We start from the raw sequence: 18,540 nt of genomic DNA, 5'->3' as shown, positions 1-18,540 counted from the left end.
GATTATGCTCCTAGTTGTGTTCACATCTTGCATAGTCAGGATGCTGTGTTCATATGCAAAAACTGAGTTGTGTCACCACTCCTCCCCCCATCTCATCCCCGCTGTCAGAGGAGTGCTCTGTTAAAATTCTCTGTATCTGAGATGGTTTGATCTTTTCTATAATTATTTTTTTTAATCCGATTTGCTGTTGGAATATAAATCTGCTCAGTGGGCTAAATTCAGTGTCTTTATTGAATAGAAATATAGATTGCAAAAAACCCAGACAATTTAATTAGACAGGATTGGCGTTCTCTGCTTACGAGAAGCTCAGGAGTAAGGTAGTATTAAAACTGAATCAACTCCTATCTCTGGAGTCAGGTCAGATTTGAGATCAGTGATGATGACATGGGAAAATTGATGCTACACCAGCTTGGCAAGTGCCTGTTGGGGTGGCAGAGAGAGTTTCAAACACTATTATTGTACCCACTGGCCTTAAAATTACAAAGACCTTATCTGGGATGCTAGTCTTCCAGAAGTGACACATTTTACAGACTGTGTTGTAGAGTGGCTAATCTGTTGTAGAGTGGCTAATCTGTTGTAGGGTAGGATCAAGGCTAACAAAGGAGCCTGAGAGAGTTAAGCACCTAAATTCAATGGGATTTGGGCAAATATCCTTTAGGCTTCTTTGAAAATCCCAGCCAAAAAGTTCACTACTATTTTCATTAATGAAAACTCATATATAAAGGTGAGGGCCACAGTTTTAATGAAATAGATGCCTAAAGTTAGTGCCTTAATCCGTACTCAAGTACCTAAATAAATGTTCAGATTTTCAAAAGTACTGTGCTCCTGTTGCTATTCACTGTTATGAAGATTTATGGAAGGATACATCAGGGAGGGAGAGGTGTTATTTAAACTAAGGGACAATTGTTGGGACAAGAACAAATAGATATGAACTGGCCATCAACAAGTTTAGGCTTGAAATTAGGTGAAGGTTTCTAACCATCAGAAGAATGAGGTTCTGGCTAATAGCCATTGATGGATCTATCCTTCATGAATTTATCTAATTCTTTTTTTAATCCAGTTATAGTTTTGGCCTTCACAACTTCCCCGGCAACAAGTTTCACAGGTTGACTGTGCATTGTGTGAAGAACTACTTCCTTTTGTTTGTTTTAAACCTGCTGCCTATTAATTTTGTTGGGTTACCCCTGGTTCTTGTGCTGTGTGAAGGGGTAAATAATACTTCCTTTTTCACTTTCTCTACACTATTCATGATTTTATGGACCTCTATCATATCCCCCCTCAGTCATCTCTTTTCCAAACTGAAAAGACTCAGACTTTTTAATCTCTTCTCATAAGGAAGCTGTTCGATATCCTTAATCATTTTTGTTGCCTTTCTCTGTACTTTTTCCGTTTCTAATATATCTTTTTTGAGATGGGGCAACCAGAACTACACGCAGTATTCAAGGTGTGGGCGTACAATGGATTTATATAATGGCATTATGATATTTACTATCTTATTATCGATCCATTTCCTAATGGTTTTTTGACTGCCGCACATTGAGCCGGTGATTTCAGAGGCCTATCCACGATGCCTTCTTGAGTGATAACAGCTAATTTAGACCCTCCTCGTTTAGTCTATATAGTTGAGATTATGCTTTCCAATGTTTCTTACTTTGCATTTATCAACATTGAATTTCATCTGCCATTGTGTTGCCCAGTTTTGTGAGAGCTCTTTGTAACTCTTCGCAGTCTGTTTTAGACACAACTATCCTGAGTAATTTGTATCATTTGCAAGCTTTGCCACCTTACAGTTTACCCCTTCTTCCAAATTATTTATGAATATGGTGAACAGCACTGATCTCTCTGGAAGACACCGCTATTTACCTCTCTCCATTCTGAAAAGTGATAATTTATTCCTACCCTTTATTTCTTGTTTTTTAACCAGTTACTGATCCATGAGAGGACCTTCCCTCTTATCCCTTGACAGCTTAGTTTGCTTGAGAGCCTTTGGTGAGGGACCTTGTCAAAGGCTTTCTGAAAGTCCAAGTACACTGTATCACCCTTGTCTACATTTTTGTTAACCTCCTCTGAGAATTCTAATAGATTGGTGAGGCATGATTTCCCTTTATAAAAGCTGTGTTGCGTCTTCCCCAACAAATCATGTTCATCTGTGTGTCTGATAATTCTGTTCTTAACTATAGTTTCAAGCAATTTGCCTGGTACTGAAATGAGGCTTAGCAACCTGTAATTGCCAGGATAGCCTTTGGAGCCTTTTTTAAACGTTGGTGTCACATTAGCTATCCTCCAGTCATCTGGTACAGAAGCAGATTTAAGTGATGGGTTACATACCAAAGTTAGTAGTTCTGCAATTTCACATTTGAGTTCCTTCAGAACTCTTGGATGAATACCATCTGGTCCTGGGACTTATTGCTGTTTCAATTGATCAGTTTGTTCCAAAACCTCCTCTGTTGGCACCTCAACCTGGAACACTTCCTCAGATTTGTCACCTAAAAAGAATCTCAGGTATGGGAATCTCCCTCAAATCCTCTGCAGTGAAGACTGATGCAAAGAATTAATTTAGCTTCTCCACAATGGCCTGGTCTTCCTTGAATTCTCCGATAGCACCTTGATCATCCAGTGGCCCCACTTATTGTTTGGAAGGCTTCCTGCTTCTGATGTACTTAAGAAAAATGTTGCTGTTAGTTTTTGAGACTTCAACAACTCAGCCAGTGGTTATGGGCCTATTACAGGAGTCGATGGGTGAGGTTCCGTGGCCTGCAATGTGAATGAGGTCAGACTAAATTATCATGATGGGCCCTTTTGGCCTTAAAGGCTTTGAGGAAGGGAGCTAGCTGCAGAAGAAGGAATACACAAGATAAGGTGGTGAGGTTGCTTGATGTTGCATGGGATGTGTCATCTCGGAATTGATAGTTTGTTTTATTGTTTAAATAAATCATTTGGAAACTAGGCATAGGTGAGTTTGATACGTTTGTTCGACAGGACTGAGGGGGGTATGCAAATGATGAAGGGGTGGAAAGGAGTTTCTGTAAGTGCTTGGCTGGCTGAGTTCTTGGTGAAATGATTAATGTTGCTAGTATTTTATTATATTTATTGTATTGTTAATGATGCCTTAGCGTGCGTAGAGCCTTGAATAAGTGACTCTTTTATTTTAAATCTAAATAAATAAATCAATATAATACATATAACAAAAACCCATCAAAATGAGTCAAATGATGAAATGGTCGGAAAGAATTATCAAGAAAAGACTTCATGAAGAGCTAGATTACCAAGTAAGCAACAACCAATTTGGGTTTGGGAATAATGCAGGAGAAGTACAGGGAGAATTGCAAGAAACTGCATTTAGTGTTTGTGGACTTACAGAAGGCTTATAGTATAGTTCCTAGAGAACTGATATGGTGGTGCCTGTTGTTGCACAATCTTCCAGAGGCGTACGTTCAGATATTATGGACATGTATGAGAGTAGTACAACAACAAGAAGCAGCTGCAGTGAGCCATTCACTATGAGAATAGGTCTACATCAAGGATCAATCTTAAACCCATTCCTAAGTGTGATTGTAATGAACACCTTGATGCAGGAGATTAGGGGAGAAGCTCCATGGAACATGCTTTTTGTAGATGACATTTTTGTGTTGGGAAGATATCTAGAAAGACAGAGGGCTGCATTAGAAGAAAATTGTTTATAAATCACCAAGAGAAGACTGAATACATGTGAGGCTGCATTAAAAGGGACAACAAGAAACCAATAAAAATAGTACTGAGTTACAATAAGAATGTGAATGCTAGCAGTTGCATGAACAGCACTAGGTGCAAATGGAGGGAATTGATGGCAATTCTGTGTAATAAGAATGTGCCAATTAAACTAAAGAGCAAAATGTATAAGATCATGATTAGCTCAGCCATGACGTATGGGTTGGAATGTTGGCCAGTGTGGAAAAGAGAAGTACAACTACTTCATGCTGCTGAAATGAGAGTGCTCCCATGGACACTGGGTAAGACAAGAACTGACAGATTACACAATGAAATGGTGTGAGCCAAGATGCTGGTAATCCCCCATCATGGAAAAGCTAAGGGTGCATCGACTGAGATGGCTGGGACATATGAGATGATGAGACATGGGATATGTTGGTCAGAGAGTATACAATCTAGTAGTTACAGGACAAAAACTATAAGACCCAGAAAAAGGCGGTTCAAGGCACAGAAGCAGGACATGAAGAAGATTGGTGTCGGCTTGGAAGACGCACTTAACAGGAACGTTTGGAGATTAACAAGAGCTGCCAACCCCAACTAATGTGACATGGTGGAGGAAAAGAAGAACAAAAATCTGCTTATTAGCTGGGTAACGCTCCCACAACAGTCTCAGGAAAGTGCTTGTACATATTGTATTTATATTCCCTGCACTCCAGCTCTACTTCTTAGCTCCATTCTTAAACACAAGCATGGCATTAGAATACAGAAAACTCTCGGTCATCAAGAGTAACTGACAATATCCTATCCTGCTCACAAAAACGAAATAGGCAGAGGTACAGCATGATGTGCATGAACAGTTCTGGAAATTGTAATTTAGATCTAGTTTTAATTTAGATCTAATTTTATCTGTCGTCCCTTTGTTCCTTTGAACTAGAGAGCTAATTAATGCCATTCCACTAGCAACGTTATCTCAAGCCAGGACGAACTGTAATTGTGTTCTCTATGAACAGTGCTTAAATTGTAATGAAAGAGGTGATGGAGCTCAAGCAATTAGGTGCTGGGGCTCAGGCAATTTTTTTTACTCTCATAATTGACGTGGCAACCTCAGAGTGCTGGGGCTATGAACTGCCAAGCCTAGAGGTTCCAGGGCTCAGCCCTGGCAAGCCCCACACAAATTAAACACTGTCTATATGAATTCTTGAGTAGAAATTTAGAAACCAAGTTACCGCTGCTTCATCATTTGTACTGAAAAAGTCAAAGCTTACTCAACCGTACTACGTTACACATAAAAGTGTAAATTAGCCTTAAAATAGATAAATGCATGAACAGCAAACCAAAGCATTCTCTTCTTTCTTAATTAAAAGCAGATTTTATCCAGCCCTTTCATGACTAATCACGTTTTTTGTATAAAAATGCAATTGATGGTTTTGCTTGATTCACAACTTTTTCAGTGTTGAATAAAATGTTGGATATTATTTGTTGTCACCGTAGCCTCCCTCTGGGCAGTCAGATTATTACAGTCCCAGTGAACTCCTCACTGTCTTGGCATGTAAACAAACTGAGAGAAATTGGAAAAGAAGCCTACAACGTTAGCTATGCCTGGAAAATGGTAAGAGATCTTACTTTTGAATGGTAGCATATAGTTTCAATGTATGTTAATATACTGAAGCTTGAGTAGTTTGAATTTTAAATTATACAGAAACAGTATGCATGCATCTCTTATTATGGTAAATAACCTCACATTCCATTGAAATTGTAGCTTCAAATTTATTATAATTTAATTCTCAGAGACACGCATACAGGCAAGTGTAAAGTGTGTGCTATTAATTTTATTTAATTTTAATTTTATTGGACATTTTTAAACTAATCAGTGGCTGAATTTTTTTGGGGTGGATGTAGATGGGTGTCATTTTAAATGCTGCATTGTCCCTTCCTGCTGTATACTGCTTAATGCAGTTTGGAGAGAAAAGCCAATATGAATAAACTTTAACAACATTGTTCACAATCAAGACATTAAAATTTCCTTTTAAACATTAGTTGTAGTTATGCAATACTGCAAACCCTTAGATCTGTATAGGGCACAAGTCTATCCTGTAATATGCAAGGCTGAGTCAAGTACTCTCATATTCATAGGTATTTTATTTTCAGTGCTGTGTCTAGTTTTCCCCAGTACATATTTTGCATTCAAGTCAGATGCAATACCTTGCAGAAATCTCTCAACACCAATTAAAACAACAAAATATTCCCAAATACTACCCTCAGTGGAGCAAAAAACTCCTATGCATAATCTAGATGAATTCATAATTGCTAGATTCTTACAGAATAAAATCAATTAAAATGGAATGGAAGCTATAGGGAAGCTTTTAATTCTGCTATAATCATTAGACAGATCATATTTAATGGGAGGATTTGGCAGCCCAGCATCATTAACTTGAAGAGAAAAGAGCTGTTCTTATCTTACCCAATTCCACAGGGGAAAAAAGATTCTAGCAGCCCATTCACTTTTCAGTTTATTTTGTGAACAAATCTGGATACTTATCTTGACCAAGGGAATAAAATGAAATCTACAACTAGATATGATCCAGGCAAATTTTGCTAATACCAAGAATAATTGGCTAATTGCTTTGTGTCAACAAACCTAGCAGGTACTGGTGTATCGTTTCCCTAAATTAATTTAAATATAATCTAAGAGATTATGCTGAGCGGCTTTAAGAGATTAAATCTGTCGTCACATACCAGAAGTTCATGTAGGTGTGTTCCTGGAGCTAGTGTTGCCTTGTTGAAAGATTATATTAAATATCAGACAGCCTTAGAGTCTGGCAATACTACTGCCAAGTTTTTCTAACCTGATGCACTTAGAATGTGTTCAAACCAGCAAAGCGAGTAATCCATCCAACACAGGATTGGAGGAATAATGATGATGTCCTTGTATTATTGTTAATTTGCATTTTTCAAAATGGGAAACAGGTTACAAAGAGGTACATTGTATTCTGTTTCCATTTGTGAACTGAAACTCTCTTGCCCATAATGAAGTTTCATGAAGTATCCACACAAAAGCATCAGAATTTAGATATTATGTTTAAAAAAAAATGTGAAAACAAAAATGTGTGCGCGAAGCATCAACTTTGAAGAAATCTTTCTTCTTTTTTTTTTTTAAAGTATATAACTCAATGGCTTTAATTGCTTGAGATAGTTGATCAAAGCACATACCTTAGTTATGTGTACTGTATTGCTGCCATTGGAAACCCTAAAGTCTAAGGCCTCAATCCTGCATTTAGAATGGCTTGGCTATGCCCCAGCACCCATACAGCCCCTCCCCACAAAGTTATCTGTGCAGGATCAGGGCCTTTCTCCTGGAGTATGGGGAAATTCAGCAGTTTCTAGAGGTGATTAATTTCACAGAGAGAGTTGGGAATATGCTGCTCTGGAGTATGGGGGAAGGTGATGCCACCTTCTAGTGTAAAAGAAACTGAGGAATTAAAAAAGGAGGGAGAGGGGGATAAATAGAAAATCAATTATATAAAACCTCCAACTTTTTTTTCAGTTTAATTTTTAGTCCTTGTTTTTCAGGCCCAAGACACATCCTTCATTCTTTGTGTTGTGGTAATACAGCCAGAAATACCTGTTAAACAGCTCAAGAATCTGAACACTGTCCCTAGCAGCAAGCTACTGTATCATCGACTGGATCTATTGGGTCAGCCCAGTGCCTGTCTGCACTTCAAGCAGCTGGCGACTTTAGGTATAGCAATCCCTCAACTCATCTTTATCTCATGCACGTTTTTGTAGAGCTGGTTGGAAAATAGAAAACATCTTTAGTTACAATCCTTGTAAAAATGTTTCTTATTTAAAAAAAAAAAACCTTTCAAGGGAAATTTTCTATCCTGCTTCACTTTTTTCACTGCTTCATTTTTTTTTATTATAGCTAAACTGTGCAGCCCTTACATTTGTGGCACTTAGTCACCTGAGTATTCTTACTGCAATTCGTGGACTGCTTATGTGAGTAAATGCTCACTAAAAGAAATGAGAGTTGCACAGTCTAATTCTTAGAAAATGGGGTATATAGGGGCTGTTGACTTTGGATTTATGCAAATTATTCACAGACATAAATATTTAATATCCATCTGTGTGAAGAAATCAGAAGATATAGCTCTCGAGGAAGTCAGAATTTTAATATTATTTGAAATCTTTTAATGTGAGATTTTCCAGACCTCTTAAACCTACATAAAAATTTCAAGTTCAATAGTACGTCTTTCTATATATCAAACTTTGTAATCAACTCCATTCATTTCCGTATTTGCATTGATGTCATGGACAGAGGGATTTGGCCTCAGAATTATATGATAATACACGTTTTAATATATAGAAAGGAGAGAACTTTTTATAATCCTTTTAAGAAAGATGAATCTAGAGCTTGTATACAAGTTTGAAAGACTTGCAATCTTACACATTTGAAGATTAAAATTCTGATTTCTCCGTGGAGTTTAAACTAAACTATTCATGAACAGAGTAACCATTCATGAAAAAGCAGATAGGCATCATCGTTAGACAACTCAGCAATGACATCTGCTCATTGTATGGTGGTGCTCAAAATAGCTAATAAGATGTTGGACTGTATTACAGAGGAACTAGATGATGATATGGAAACTATTGTGTCATTATATAAAACACTACATTCTTGTCTTGAATATAATGCCCGGTTTTGATAAAAGGGAGCCACATAATGGTCTCACCTTAGAAAAGACATGACATTAATGGAAAAAGTCAAGCGATGCACGCCAATAATGTTGAGAGACTCAGTGTGAGAGAAAATATAATTGATTCAGACAGTTAAGTCTGGAAAGCTGATGAGGAAATACAATAGAGGTTTATTAAGTGATGACTCGGATAGATAAGGCTGCTGGATGTGCAGTGGCATGCTTTGGGAGCGGTGTGGGAAAATGGAGACCCTTTCCATTGTGTAAGTATTGTCTCTCTAAGGTGCTGGGAATTTCTTCCCCTGGAAACAGTTGCACACTGAGAAAAACAATAAGATGAATATTATCTGGTTCCCCTTTATTAAATATTCAAGGAAAAAAAACAATTTCTCAGGATCCCAGCCCCTGCATTATCATTGTGTGATTTTTTTGTTTATGTTCTGTTTTGGCTTTGCCTTTTAAATATCACATTTCTTGCTCAGTGGAAGCAATACACCCAGACTATTCTGTACATCTCTTGTAGTCACTCTTTTTGCCCCCTTGTTCATATTAGCAAACTCCCTCCACCATTTTGGCAGACTTGTGTTTTTTGTGCCTCTCCCTGTGTTAATGACCTGAAAGTCACAGTTGTTCTTCAAGGTGGCCTCTGCATAGTCCCACCTAAACCCAGTTTTCTTCCACAAAGTTCTTTGTGTCTCATCATTAGCTTCCCCATTCTCCATATATTGTGCTTACCTTCACAACTTATTTGTATTATTTTATCATGTCATTAGCCATCCCTTCACTCCACATGTCAGCCTTCATCACACCTTCGTCAGTTTCTCTTACCAGCAGGTTTGAACTTTTTGTCCCAGGGCTAAAATCCCCATTAAGCCACTACCCTGTCTTCCTCAAGAACCCACCTTAAGACTTGCTTCTTCTGCAGTGTCTGCAGAACGCTGTCAGCTGATAATGGCTAGTCAGGCAGTGAAGTGAGGCTGCTGTTACTGAGCTGCTTGTTTCCCTTAAGAAACTGAAACCACCACCACCTACAGCAAGACACTCAAACCTTCTCTACCTTACAAAAAGGTGCACGTAGCCAGCCTGTTCAAAGCCATGCTCATATGACTGTGAAATAGACATTTTATTGTAACATTCCAAAGTTTCAAACGAAAAGTAGGTTTCAAAACAAAAGAGGACATGATCTGCGCTTATAAGTCTTACTGTTATTATTTGGGATGATAATCCTCACGTTTCAAGGCAAAAACTGGTGATCAGCTTGTGTCAGGAAGAGATTCCCTGCCATCCATACTATAGTACTGTACCTTCATTATATGGCTATAGTCTCAGACAGGATACTACATCAGATGGTGTTCTGTGATGGCCTGTATTATATACTGATTATAATGCTTTGTTTTAAATTCTCTAATACTTTATTATTTCAGAAAGCCCCACAGTAATGCTGGCTGCAGGTAGTTTTTCTTCTCCGTATGAACATCTGAGCCAACCTGAGACCAAACGGATGGTGGAACACTACACGGCATACCTCAGCGACAACACTCGTCTTATTGCTAACCCTGGGCTTAAAGTATGCTATTTAAATCCCTCTTCTCCCTCCCTTCCCCCGTCCTGCCCTTATTGGTCACTATGCTGGTCCCCGTTTCACATGTGTCCTTTGGGTTGGCTCTTGGCCTATGGGAGTGTTGAGCATGTAGGATACTAGGATTTTCTTCTCTTGCTGCAGAGACACTGTGCTCAGCCCTTGGGATGGATGAGTGTGACCCCTGTTGAACAACAGCAACCCCTCTCACCTGAAGAAGCAGTGTGAACTAGGTTGAAAGGGAATCCTGTCCACTCCTCAGCTGGGTGGATGGGGGCTCTGACATGAGGGCTTCAAGGGTGGTGGAGAAATTGGACGGGGGAAGGGGCTCAGAGACCACAAGGGTGGGAGGAGGGGCCCTTTTCTCCAGGAAGAAAGTTTACAAGCTGCAATTAGAATTAACAATATGCAGAACGGTGCTATAATAAACATTGGGTCAGGGGATGCCTTTGTGTGTTTATACATTTAAATGAGAAAACTTTGTTTTATGTACAAATGGGGTAGTATTTATATTTACCTGAAGTGAAAAGCAAATGTTAAAAGCTGTGCAGATAATAACAATATTTCATTATAACAAGCTTTTTTCTTTACGTGGAATTTGCTGACTCCATCTGGTGTGAGAAGATTTTAAAGAAGTAATTGGGTTTAGATTATCTCTGATAGGTCTTTAGGAAACCCTGCAAGCAGCTTATTATCTTTTCATGCAAGTCTTAAAGGAACCCTGCTAGGTCTGTCTTTGTTTTGCAGTTCTCTGTCAGAAATGAAGTAATGGCTACCAGTCACGTCACAGATGAATGGATGACACAAATGGAAATGAGTAGCTTGAACAGTTACATTGTCCGCCGTTACATAGCAACACCCAATGGGGTGCTCAGAATTTATCCTGGTTCTCTCATGGACAAAGCATTTGATCCCACTAGGAGACAATGGTGAGTTTTAGGGTCCCATTATCAAAGGTTTCAGAATTCTTACAGGGTGATAATATTGAACTGGGCAAAATATTTCATGTAGGATTAGTAGAAAGGCTATGTTTGTAAAGAATAGTTAAATACATTTATAATTAAATAATTTATATGCTCAGTAAAACACATTGTGTTTAATAGTAATTTTACTCCAATTTTTATTTTCTGTAAATCATAACTCTTTATTGTGATAGTTTCTATTTCTTATCCCTTTGTACAGGATAAGAGTAAAAATATTTACACATGAAACTGAAGTCCATGCTGTTACTATATTCATCCTTCAGGATCTATCAGTGTTAATTTCAGCTCCTCATGCCAATTTTGATTATTGATACTTCATGCAGCACTTCTTGTTTGCGATGGATTTTCTTACTGTATTTCCAAATAGGAATTTTCTGGCTAAGTGCATAATTAATAGCTGCAGTTAACGTATGATGTAGGAAAATATTTATATATAATATGTATAACAAATGAGATTTGACACGAGAGAACTCTTGAGTGTCTTTTAACATATGCTTTGTTAAAAGAAGCCCGCCTGCTGGTGCTGCAGTATGGCTCTGAACAATCAAGTTAGAGACTGGAGTACATAAGTAAACTTAGGGTTCCTACCCTGTGGCTCTGTCAGCACGGCTCTAAATCACTGGTGGCATTGCTTGTTCCACAGTTCCACTGCCCCACATTTCCCCTGAAAAATAATGACCATAGTTCTGGACTGGGAGTACTCACCTTTCTTTTGGTCTTTTTCTGCTCCAGTGTTCAATCATTTACATTTTTGTAGTCAAAATACTGAACATAAATTTAAGATTTTTGCTGTAATTTTTCTCTTCACGCAATTAGATGGCTTTGTGGAGCTCACACTATAAATGAACTGTATACAGCAGTGGTTGGCAACCTACGGCCCATCAGGGTAATTTGATGGTGGACCACTAGACATCTTGCTGACCGTGACTGTCCACAGGCATGGCCTCCCGCAGTCCCCAGTGGCCACGGTTCGCCGTTCCCAGCCAATGAGAGCTGGGGGAAGCAGTGGGCCGCAGGGACATGTGAAAAATGTATAAAGCAGACAACAGTGAAATTGTCTCTACTCAAAGTGATGTCAACTGTGCAAAGTAAATAAATTGGAAAAAGAGAGAGAGAGTTTTACTTTCACCTCTTACAGTTAGAGAACCTTGAGGCGTTACTTGTCACAATGATGATAAAAAATTCTGATGCAAGTGTGAGTTATTTTAGGTGGCAGTAACCCTTCAAATTAATAATATGTAATATTCATTTTCTAACAGCTTTTTAAGTTTGCGCATGTGAGTTTTGTTTGTATAAAAGAATACTTTCTCCTTTCCGCCTGCATTTTCTACAAAGTGAATTTAACCACACTTTGTTCAAGGATGTATGACCCAGTTGGTTTTTAAATCAAACATTGTTCAGAATAAGATTTGATTTAAATAATCTAAATATTTTACTTTAATATGATACAGTGAAATGGGTTTGTATAGAAAAATGTAGGATGATTTTTCATTTTGAGTAACATTATCCTACGGAGTTAGCCTGTTTCGGGCCCTGATCCTGCTTACATAAAAACTGCTACTTAACTTCCAACACGGTGAGCAGTCTCTTTGACTTCAGTAGTGCTGCTTACAGGGCATTCAGTTAAATACTTGTGTAAGCCTCATTTTTTACATTCAGAATGACTGGTTTTCATTCATAAATAACGCTTGTTTTGGTCTTTACTAGGTACTTGCATGCAGTGGCTAATCCGGGGCTAATAACTTTCACCGGTCCCTATTTAGATGTTGGAGGAGCTGGCTATGTTGTTACAATCAGCCATACTGTTCATTCTTCAAGGTAAAATTTCATTTTGAATATTTGATCAATCCAAAAATCTGGAAATTGACTTGTAAAGACGTTGTTGTCTGTGATTAATTATTTTTGCTAGAGCTGCAATAGACCAGGTGCTAGCAGGCACAATGCTTGTCCCAAAAGAGCCTTCAGTAAAATGGAAAGAAATATACAGATGCAGGGGAAACATCCAATTGAAGCTCTGTTTTTGGAAAATCCATTCTGGGGTAGAATTGCACAGATTTTGGAGGTTTATCAAAACTTGAGTTACAAGGTTTGTTGTGCCTGAATGTGATTATGGGTGAATAGGAGTAAAGTTTTGATATACATAAAATGTAGACATGAAAAAAATGCCCCTTGAGTCAAGGACTTTGGTGTATACCCTATTCCCCCCACCCCTTGCGTTATGCCACTAGCTTTTTGATGAGAATTTTTAGAAAATAAGCCCATCTTCTAGTTAAACTTCTTCTGTGTATGTTTGATTACGTCCTTCCCCCTCTACTTAAAGGAGAAGCTTTATCTTGTTTCATGTGTGTTCTTTCTCTAAGTCGGGGTCAGCAGCCTTCAGCATGCGGCCCATCAGGGTAATCTGCTGGCGGGCCACAAGACGTTTTGTTTATATTGACCATCCGCAGGCACGGCCCCCCACTGCTCCCAGTGGCCATGGTTCGCTGTTCCCGGCCAATGGGAGCTACGGGAAGCAGCAGGCAATGCATCCTGTGCCGCTCCCCGCAGCTCCCATTGGCCGGGAATGGTGAACCGCAGCCACTGGGACCTGCGGGGGGCCGTGCCTGCGGGTGGTCAACATAAACAAAACGTCTCGCGGCCCGCCAGCGGATTACCCTAATGGGCTGTGTGCCAAAGGTTGCCGACCCCTGCTCTAAGTGGTACTCTTGTTAGATCTGTTTTTTTCCAGTGTAGTCTTAAGAAATGCACACTTTCTCAGTTGGTCACTTACACACACGCTCTCTCTTTTCTATATTAATAACCTCCCCTTATTGCCCTCTTCTTTTCCCATCCCCTCCTCTGCACAACAGAACCAAGTATATGCCATGTATGTCCCAGCATACAATTTTTAATTTTCTTGAGACAACATTCTTCTCTTAATAAGGTCTAATAAAGAAAAATTAACATTGAGCCAGACTGTGGTTATCAGCCAGCAGTTCCACTGTGTGTGGTGCAGCCCTGGCACAACGCCTCCTAGAACACAGGGGAAGCGTGCAACGCCCGTAGGAAATGGTGCAGTATACACTCCACTCTGCACACAGCCAGTTCCCTACACCATTGTTCCCATTTTGAGGAGTCTAGTGCCACTGGTGGTGAGAGACCTCTATAGCCCTTGCACTCACTGGGCTGGGTGCAGGTTTTCACCCTTAATCAGGAAAGCAAGGAAGTTAGGGGAAGGTAGCTTGCACTAACCTCCTCGGCTGCCTGTGGGCCAGTGCATGGCTAGCCACAATATTATGCTGTATGCATGAGAGCAGCTTTGTTCGTTTTCATAGTGAATGTCATGGCATATCGGTCATGGACTATATCGTGGGTCAAAGGAAATAGAGCAGCCAGATTTCATACAAATTTTAAACTGCGATATGTATGTTGGGAGGTTATATCTGTGTCCCTCTGAACTTTTTAACATGTTGCACTATCAGCCCCTTCATATACACTATCTGGGAGCATAATTTGTGCAGCCCCTTTGGAAGCTCCTGCTCTTCTAATTTGCTTTTCATCTAACACGGCCAGTTGTTTTTCTAAAACGAGAATGTTCTCCTATTCCATTCGCTCCTTCAATGCTGGTATATTTTCAGATCCTTGTAGCTTGAGTTATTTGCTTACAATATGGCCTTACTCAGGTCTATCTTATGGGTACCAGTGTGAGCAATGTTGTGCACATCAGTTGGCTGCTTTGTGTCTGTGCTGGCGGTACCCAAACTTTGGTCTGTGAAGTGGTTACGGGGGGTCTGGAGGAGGAGCAGGAAAGCCTGTGCAATGGGAGAAGAGAAGGGCAGCAGGAGGCAGCGGAACCAGGGGGGAGATGGGGACAGAACAGATAGCCAAATAGACTGATCAACTTTTTCTTTAGTTTCCTGAAATTACTGTTCCATGTAAGTAATTGCTGTATTGGCCATAGTGACGTTGCATGGTGTTGAATGGGAGGGGAGGTAATTTGCACACTTGCAAATGGGGAAGGTAGGGCCATAAGACGCTCTGAGGGTATATCAAACTCAGGCTAATCCCCCTTCAGGCTAACACTTAATCCCCCTTCCATCTACACACAAATTCTGCTGACCCAGGACCCCATGGGGATGGAAGGTCTGAGTCAAGCTGGGACTCAGCAGTCAAGCCCTGTTGCTTTGCAGTACAGACTCGGCCCCACTAGGCTCATACTCTGGGAGTCTGCCAAAAATACCCCCAGTCCCATAGGCTGACTTTCTTTGTCTTCTAGACCGTCAAGTTTTCCTACACTGCGCCACAAACAAAGGGCTAGACCTGCCACATTTTGGGAGGGTGCTAGGAAGTCTGGGATATGAGTGGCTGGACTCCGGCCTACCTCATGCAGTGTGGATGCTGGAGCCCAAGGTTGGGACCCAAGGTTCAGCAATTCCTAACGTGGGGTTTCAAATGAGTGTAGACACTCAAGCTCTAGGTTAACAAAAGCAGAGTCTGCTAACTCAAGCTCTACTAAATCTGGGCTTACATTGCAGTGTAGACATACCCTGAATTTCTCTATATGAAATTTTGAAAGCCCCTGGCCTGTGCCATTCAAAACCTAGAGCTTAGCCATTTTGTGTAAGAATGTCCAAAAATGTACTTGTTTATATGGGAAGAAACTGTACATGCCAGCCTCTACATGCACAGACAGGAACCAAATCAAAACAAAAGATCCATCCCCACTTCTGGAACAACACACCACCCATAGCTATAAACACGGTCCTGATGTAGGAAGAAACATTTTGTGTATTGCTGATTCTTCTATGACTTAAAAAAAAAAAAAAAAAAAAAAGTTAATGTAGGCCCTCTCATTTTAAGAAAACATTCAGTGTGTTTCACTTTGTTTCTGGAGTTGATATTCATTGCTGCATGTCTTCTGTCATTACTCGGAGGAGAGGGGTGAGGTCTTTATATATAAAACCACTTCAATATTTGAAAGGATCCTTTGTGATTCAAAGATCAGATGATTTAAAATAATTTGTCTTCAGGCCAGACATTCAACCAAACGATAAGATTCCATCAAATTAGGGCATACAATCTTTGAAGAGTTCAGTTTTCACTTCTATAGCTCTCTTCATATTGAGTACATTCTTAATATTCCTGCTAGAGACACTGTAATATTTCAGAGATAAATATTAGCCACTCAGTTTGGTTTGTATGAAGAATATTTTCCAGCGTTTTTATTGGCGAGCTGTCTGCTATGCACACTCCAACTAACATCCCAGCAGGAAGAACTTGGTTTCTAGCATTGCTCTGCTAAATAGTTCGCATGGCCAGCTCTGAGTTGGGGACATTAGTGGCAGTGCTGTTTCTAAACACTAAAATATTGAGGGCTGCTTTTAGTTTTTCTTCAGAAATATGTAGACTTTGTTTGATCTTTCCCACAGCCAAAAAACATCTGTCCATCTTCCTTGGCAGGAGCATCAGTCAGGGCTACGTAACTATGTGGAGCTTTTCACATAGGGAATCATTTAAGAGAATAAGAGCTTCTTCTCTGAGGATGAAAATGTACTGGCTCTTTGTGGTGATATGTAAATTTTTTATTTTTTTCTTCTGTTTTGTTTAATAAGAGACAGTTCAGATCATTTTAGGGAGACTTATATAGCTGTCATTGAGGCTCCAAGTATTGCTTGATCAAAAGGATACTGTCCCGTGGGTTAAGCCCCCAAATTAGGTTTTGTGTTTAAAAAAACATTTCAAAGGCTTAATGTTTTCTTTAGAAACAGCTATTCAGATTAAAACGGTTCCTGCTGTGTTTGGGACCAAATATTACAGCATTCTGTTACCAGGAACCGAAATTGCAAAGAGACCTATAAACAAAAGTGAAACTGATCAGTAAATTTTTATTGTCCAAGCTGAATGAAATACCCCTAAGCAGCAGCAGTGAGAGGTAAGATGTTTTCATTGTAATAATCTAAATTGTCATTAATAATAGAAGTTAATTTCCTCTTTCAAATATAATTTTTCACTTGATTGTGCCTCTTAACTTCTTCCATGCTCTCAGCCAGTGTGATCATCTTGTTCATCCCTTGCCAGTGCACAATACTTGAATTTCTTCTGTTGATGTTTGATATCATCAGAATACATCCATGAACTGACTGCTTCTTTCTTGTTCCTGTTATATATGGCGTAGTATTTGCTTCCAAAGATTGTGAAAAAGACAATCCATGCACAAAATAATGTTTTTTTCTAATACAGAATATATTAGAATAGCCTTTTGTATGGCTTTTACGGGGGGAGGGGGGGACCATCTTCAGGACATTATGGTTCTCCTTCTTGTTATATAGAACCAAATATGATTGTATTACACTGGAATCCTGTCTCCCTGAAATTTTTTAAGATAAGAACAGATTTAATTTAATGTATCTATTAAAAGACTATATGCTTGATATGTCCAAAGGGATTTTTAGGTAAAATATAGCTATGGACAAAAAGCTTCAAGAGCTAAATTAGCAAAACCATCCTCTAAAGTGCCACTAGTAACATTTTTGAGAATGCAAACCGGTCTTTACATCCTCTAACTGTGTTCTGTGATGTCTACCTGACTTGCACATGTAAATAGATATGTTCTCATGTTTCTGAGGATTTTTGCCCTCACAAAACTAAAGGCGCAATTTTTGTACGGGCTCAGTTTTGTGCAGGGAACAGTTTTAGGACTGACTGAAATTATGGACCTCAGTGCATATATTGTGGAACAACATGAGCACGATCACTTCATCAGGCCAGCTTTCTTTTAGATGGGTGGAGTCATAGCACAGACAGGTTTCTTTAATCCACTAGAACTGATTGATCTGCTTTTTATTTGTGTGAAAAATCATCAGATGGTCAGCATCTGGAATATTGGCAAAGAAGCCCCCGCTGCATCATGAGGCCAGCTGTCCCGTTCCACTGGCTGCTGTATCTAGGCATTGACGTTTTTTATTCTATCTTCACAGTTGAAATTCTTTTAAAAAGTTTCAAACTAGCATTACATTAAATAGGTCTATTCTCCCATCAATATATAGGGTGCTTAGAAGGGAAACAGGCATTAATATAATCTCTGGTGAGTGGGTATACAGCAGTAGTTGCCAAACTTTTCAGGGTCACACACCCCTTAACACCCTGTCCGTGAGCCAGGGCCGGAAGCGGGGCTCCCAGGGCCGGGGAGATGAGGACAGGGGTAAGCGGGCCGAGGGTGGATCTGTGGCCAGGAGCAGCACAAGGGCTGGGTGTGGCGCCAGGTCTGGGTGTGAGGCCAGGAGCCAGGGCCATGGCTGAGGGTGGGGCTGGAGCAGAGTTAAGAGCAGAACAGGGCAGGGTGGCACTCCCTTCCTGCCACCCATGGGGGCTGGCCTGCGCCCTGCTGTGCTCCCCCCCAACATTTTCCTCTGCACCCCCCATAGGGGGGCATACCCCACAGTTTGGGAACCTCTGGGGTATACAATACCCCAAAGAAGGGGGTCCCTCCTTCCTGTCACGCCCTTGTGGTGCTCCTAGGAGGAGGCTCTGCCAAGACAGACAGCAGCATGGGGGTTTGGGGGTTAAATCCTGGCAGAGGGTGGAGGTGGGAAGAAGAAGTTGGTGTCCTATCTAGAAG

The 18,540-nt window shown here is 40.0% G+C and overlaps 1 protein-coding gene across 3 annotated transcripts in view; it reads left to right on the top strand.

Annotated features, from left to right (window-relative positions):
• CACHD1 (cache domain containing 1) overlaps nt 1-18,540 on the top strand; it is a 185,695-nt gene that overhangs the window by 144,743 nt on the left and 22,412 nt on the right. For all 3 annotated transcript variants that reach the window (XM_048861142.2, XM_048861143.2, XM_048861144.2), the window contains 5 exons: nt 5,179-5,296; nt 7,258-7,426; nt 9,806-9,948; nt 10,708-10,889; nt 12,651-12,761. In XM_048861142.2, the coding sequence (XP_048717099.2) occupies nt 5,179-5,296; nt 7,258-7,426; nt 9,806-9,948; nt 10,708-10,889; nt 12,651-12,761 (723 nt within the window). The remainder of the gene's footprint in view (nt 1-5,178; nt 5,297-7,257; nt 7,427-9,805; nt 9,949-10,707; nt 10,890-12,650; nt 12,762-18,540) is intronic.

The sequence above is a fragment of the Caretta caretta genome, chromosome 8 (assembly GCF_965140235.1).
Source record: "Caretta caretta isolate rCarCar2 chromosome 8, rCarCar1.hap1, whole genome shotgun sequence".
NCBI classification, from domain to species: domain Eukaryota; kingdom Metazoa; phylum Chordata; order Testudines; family Cheloniidae; genus Caretta; species Caretta caretta.
Note: the sequence above shows the minus strand (reverse complement) of the source record. Positions and strands in the feature narration are given on the sequence as shown.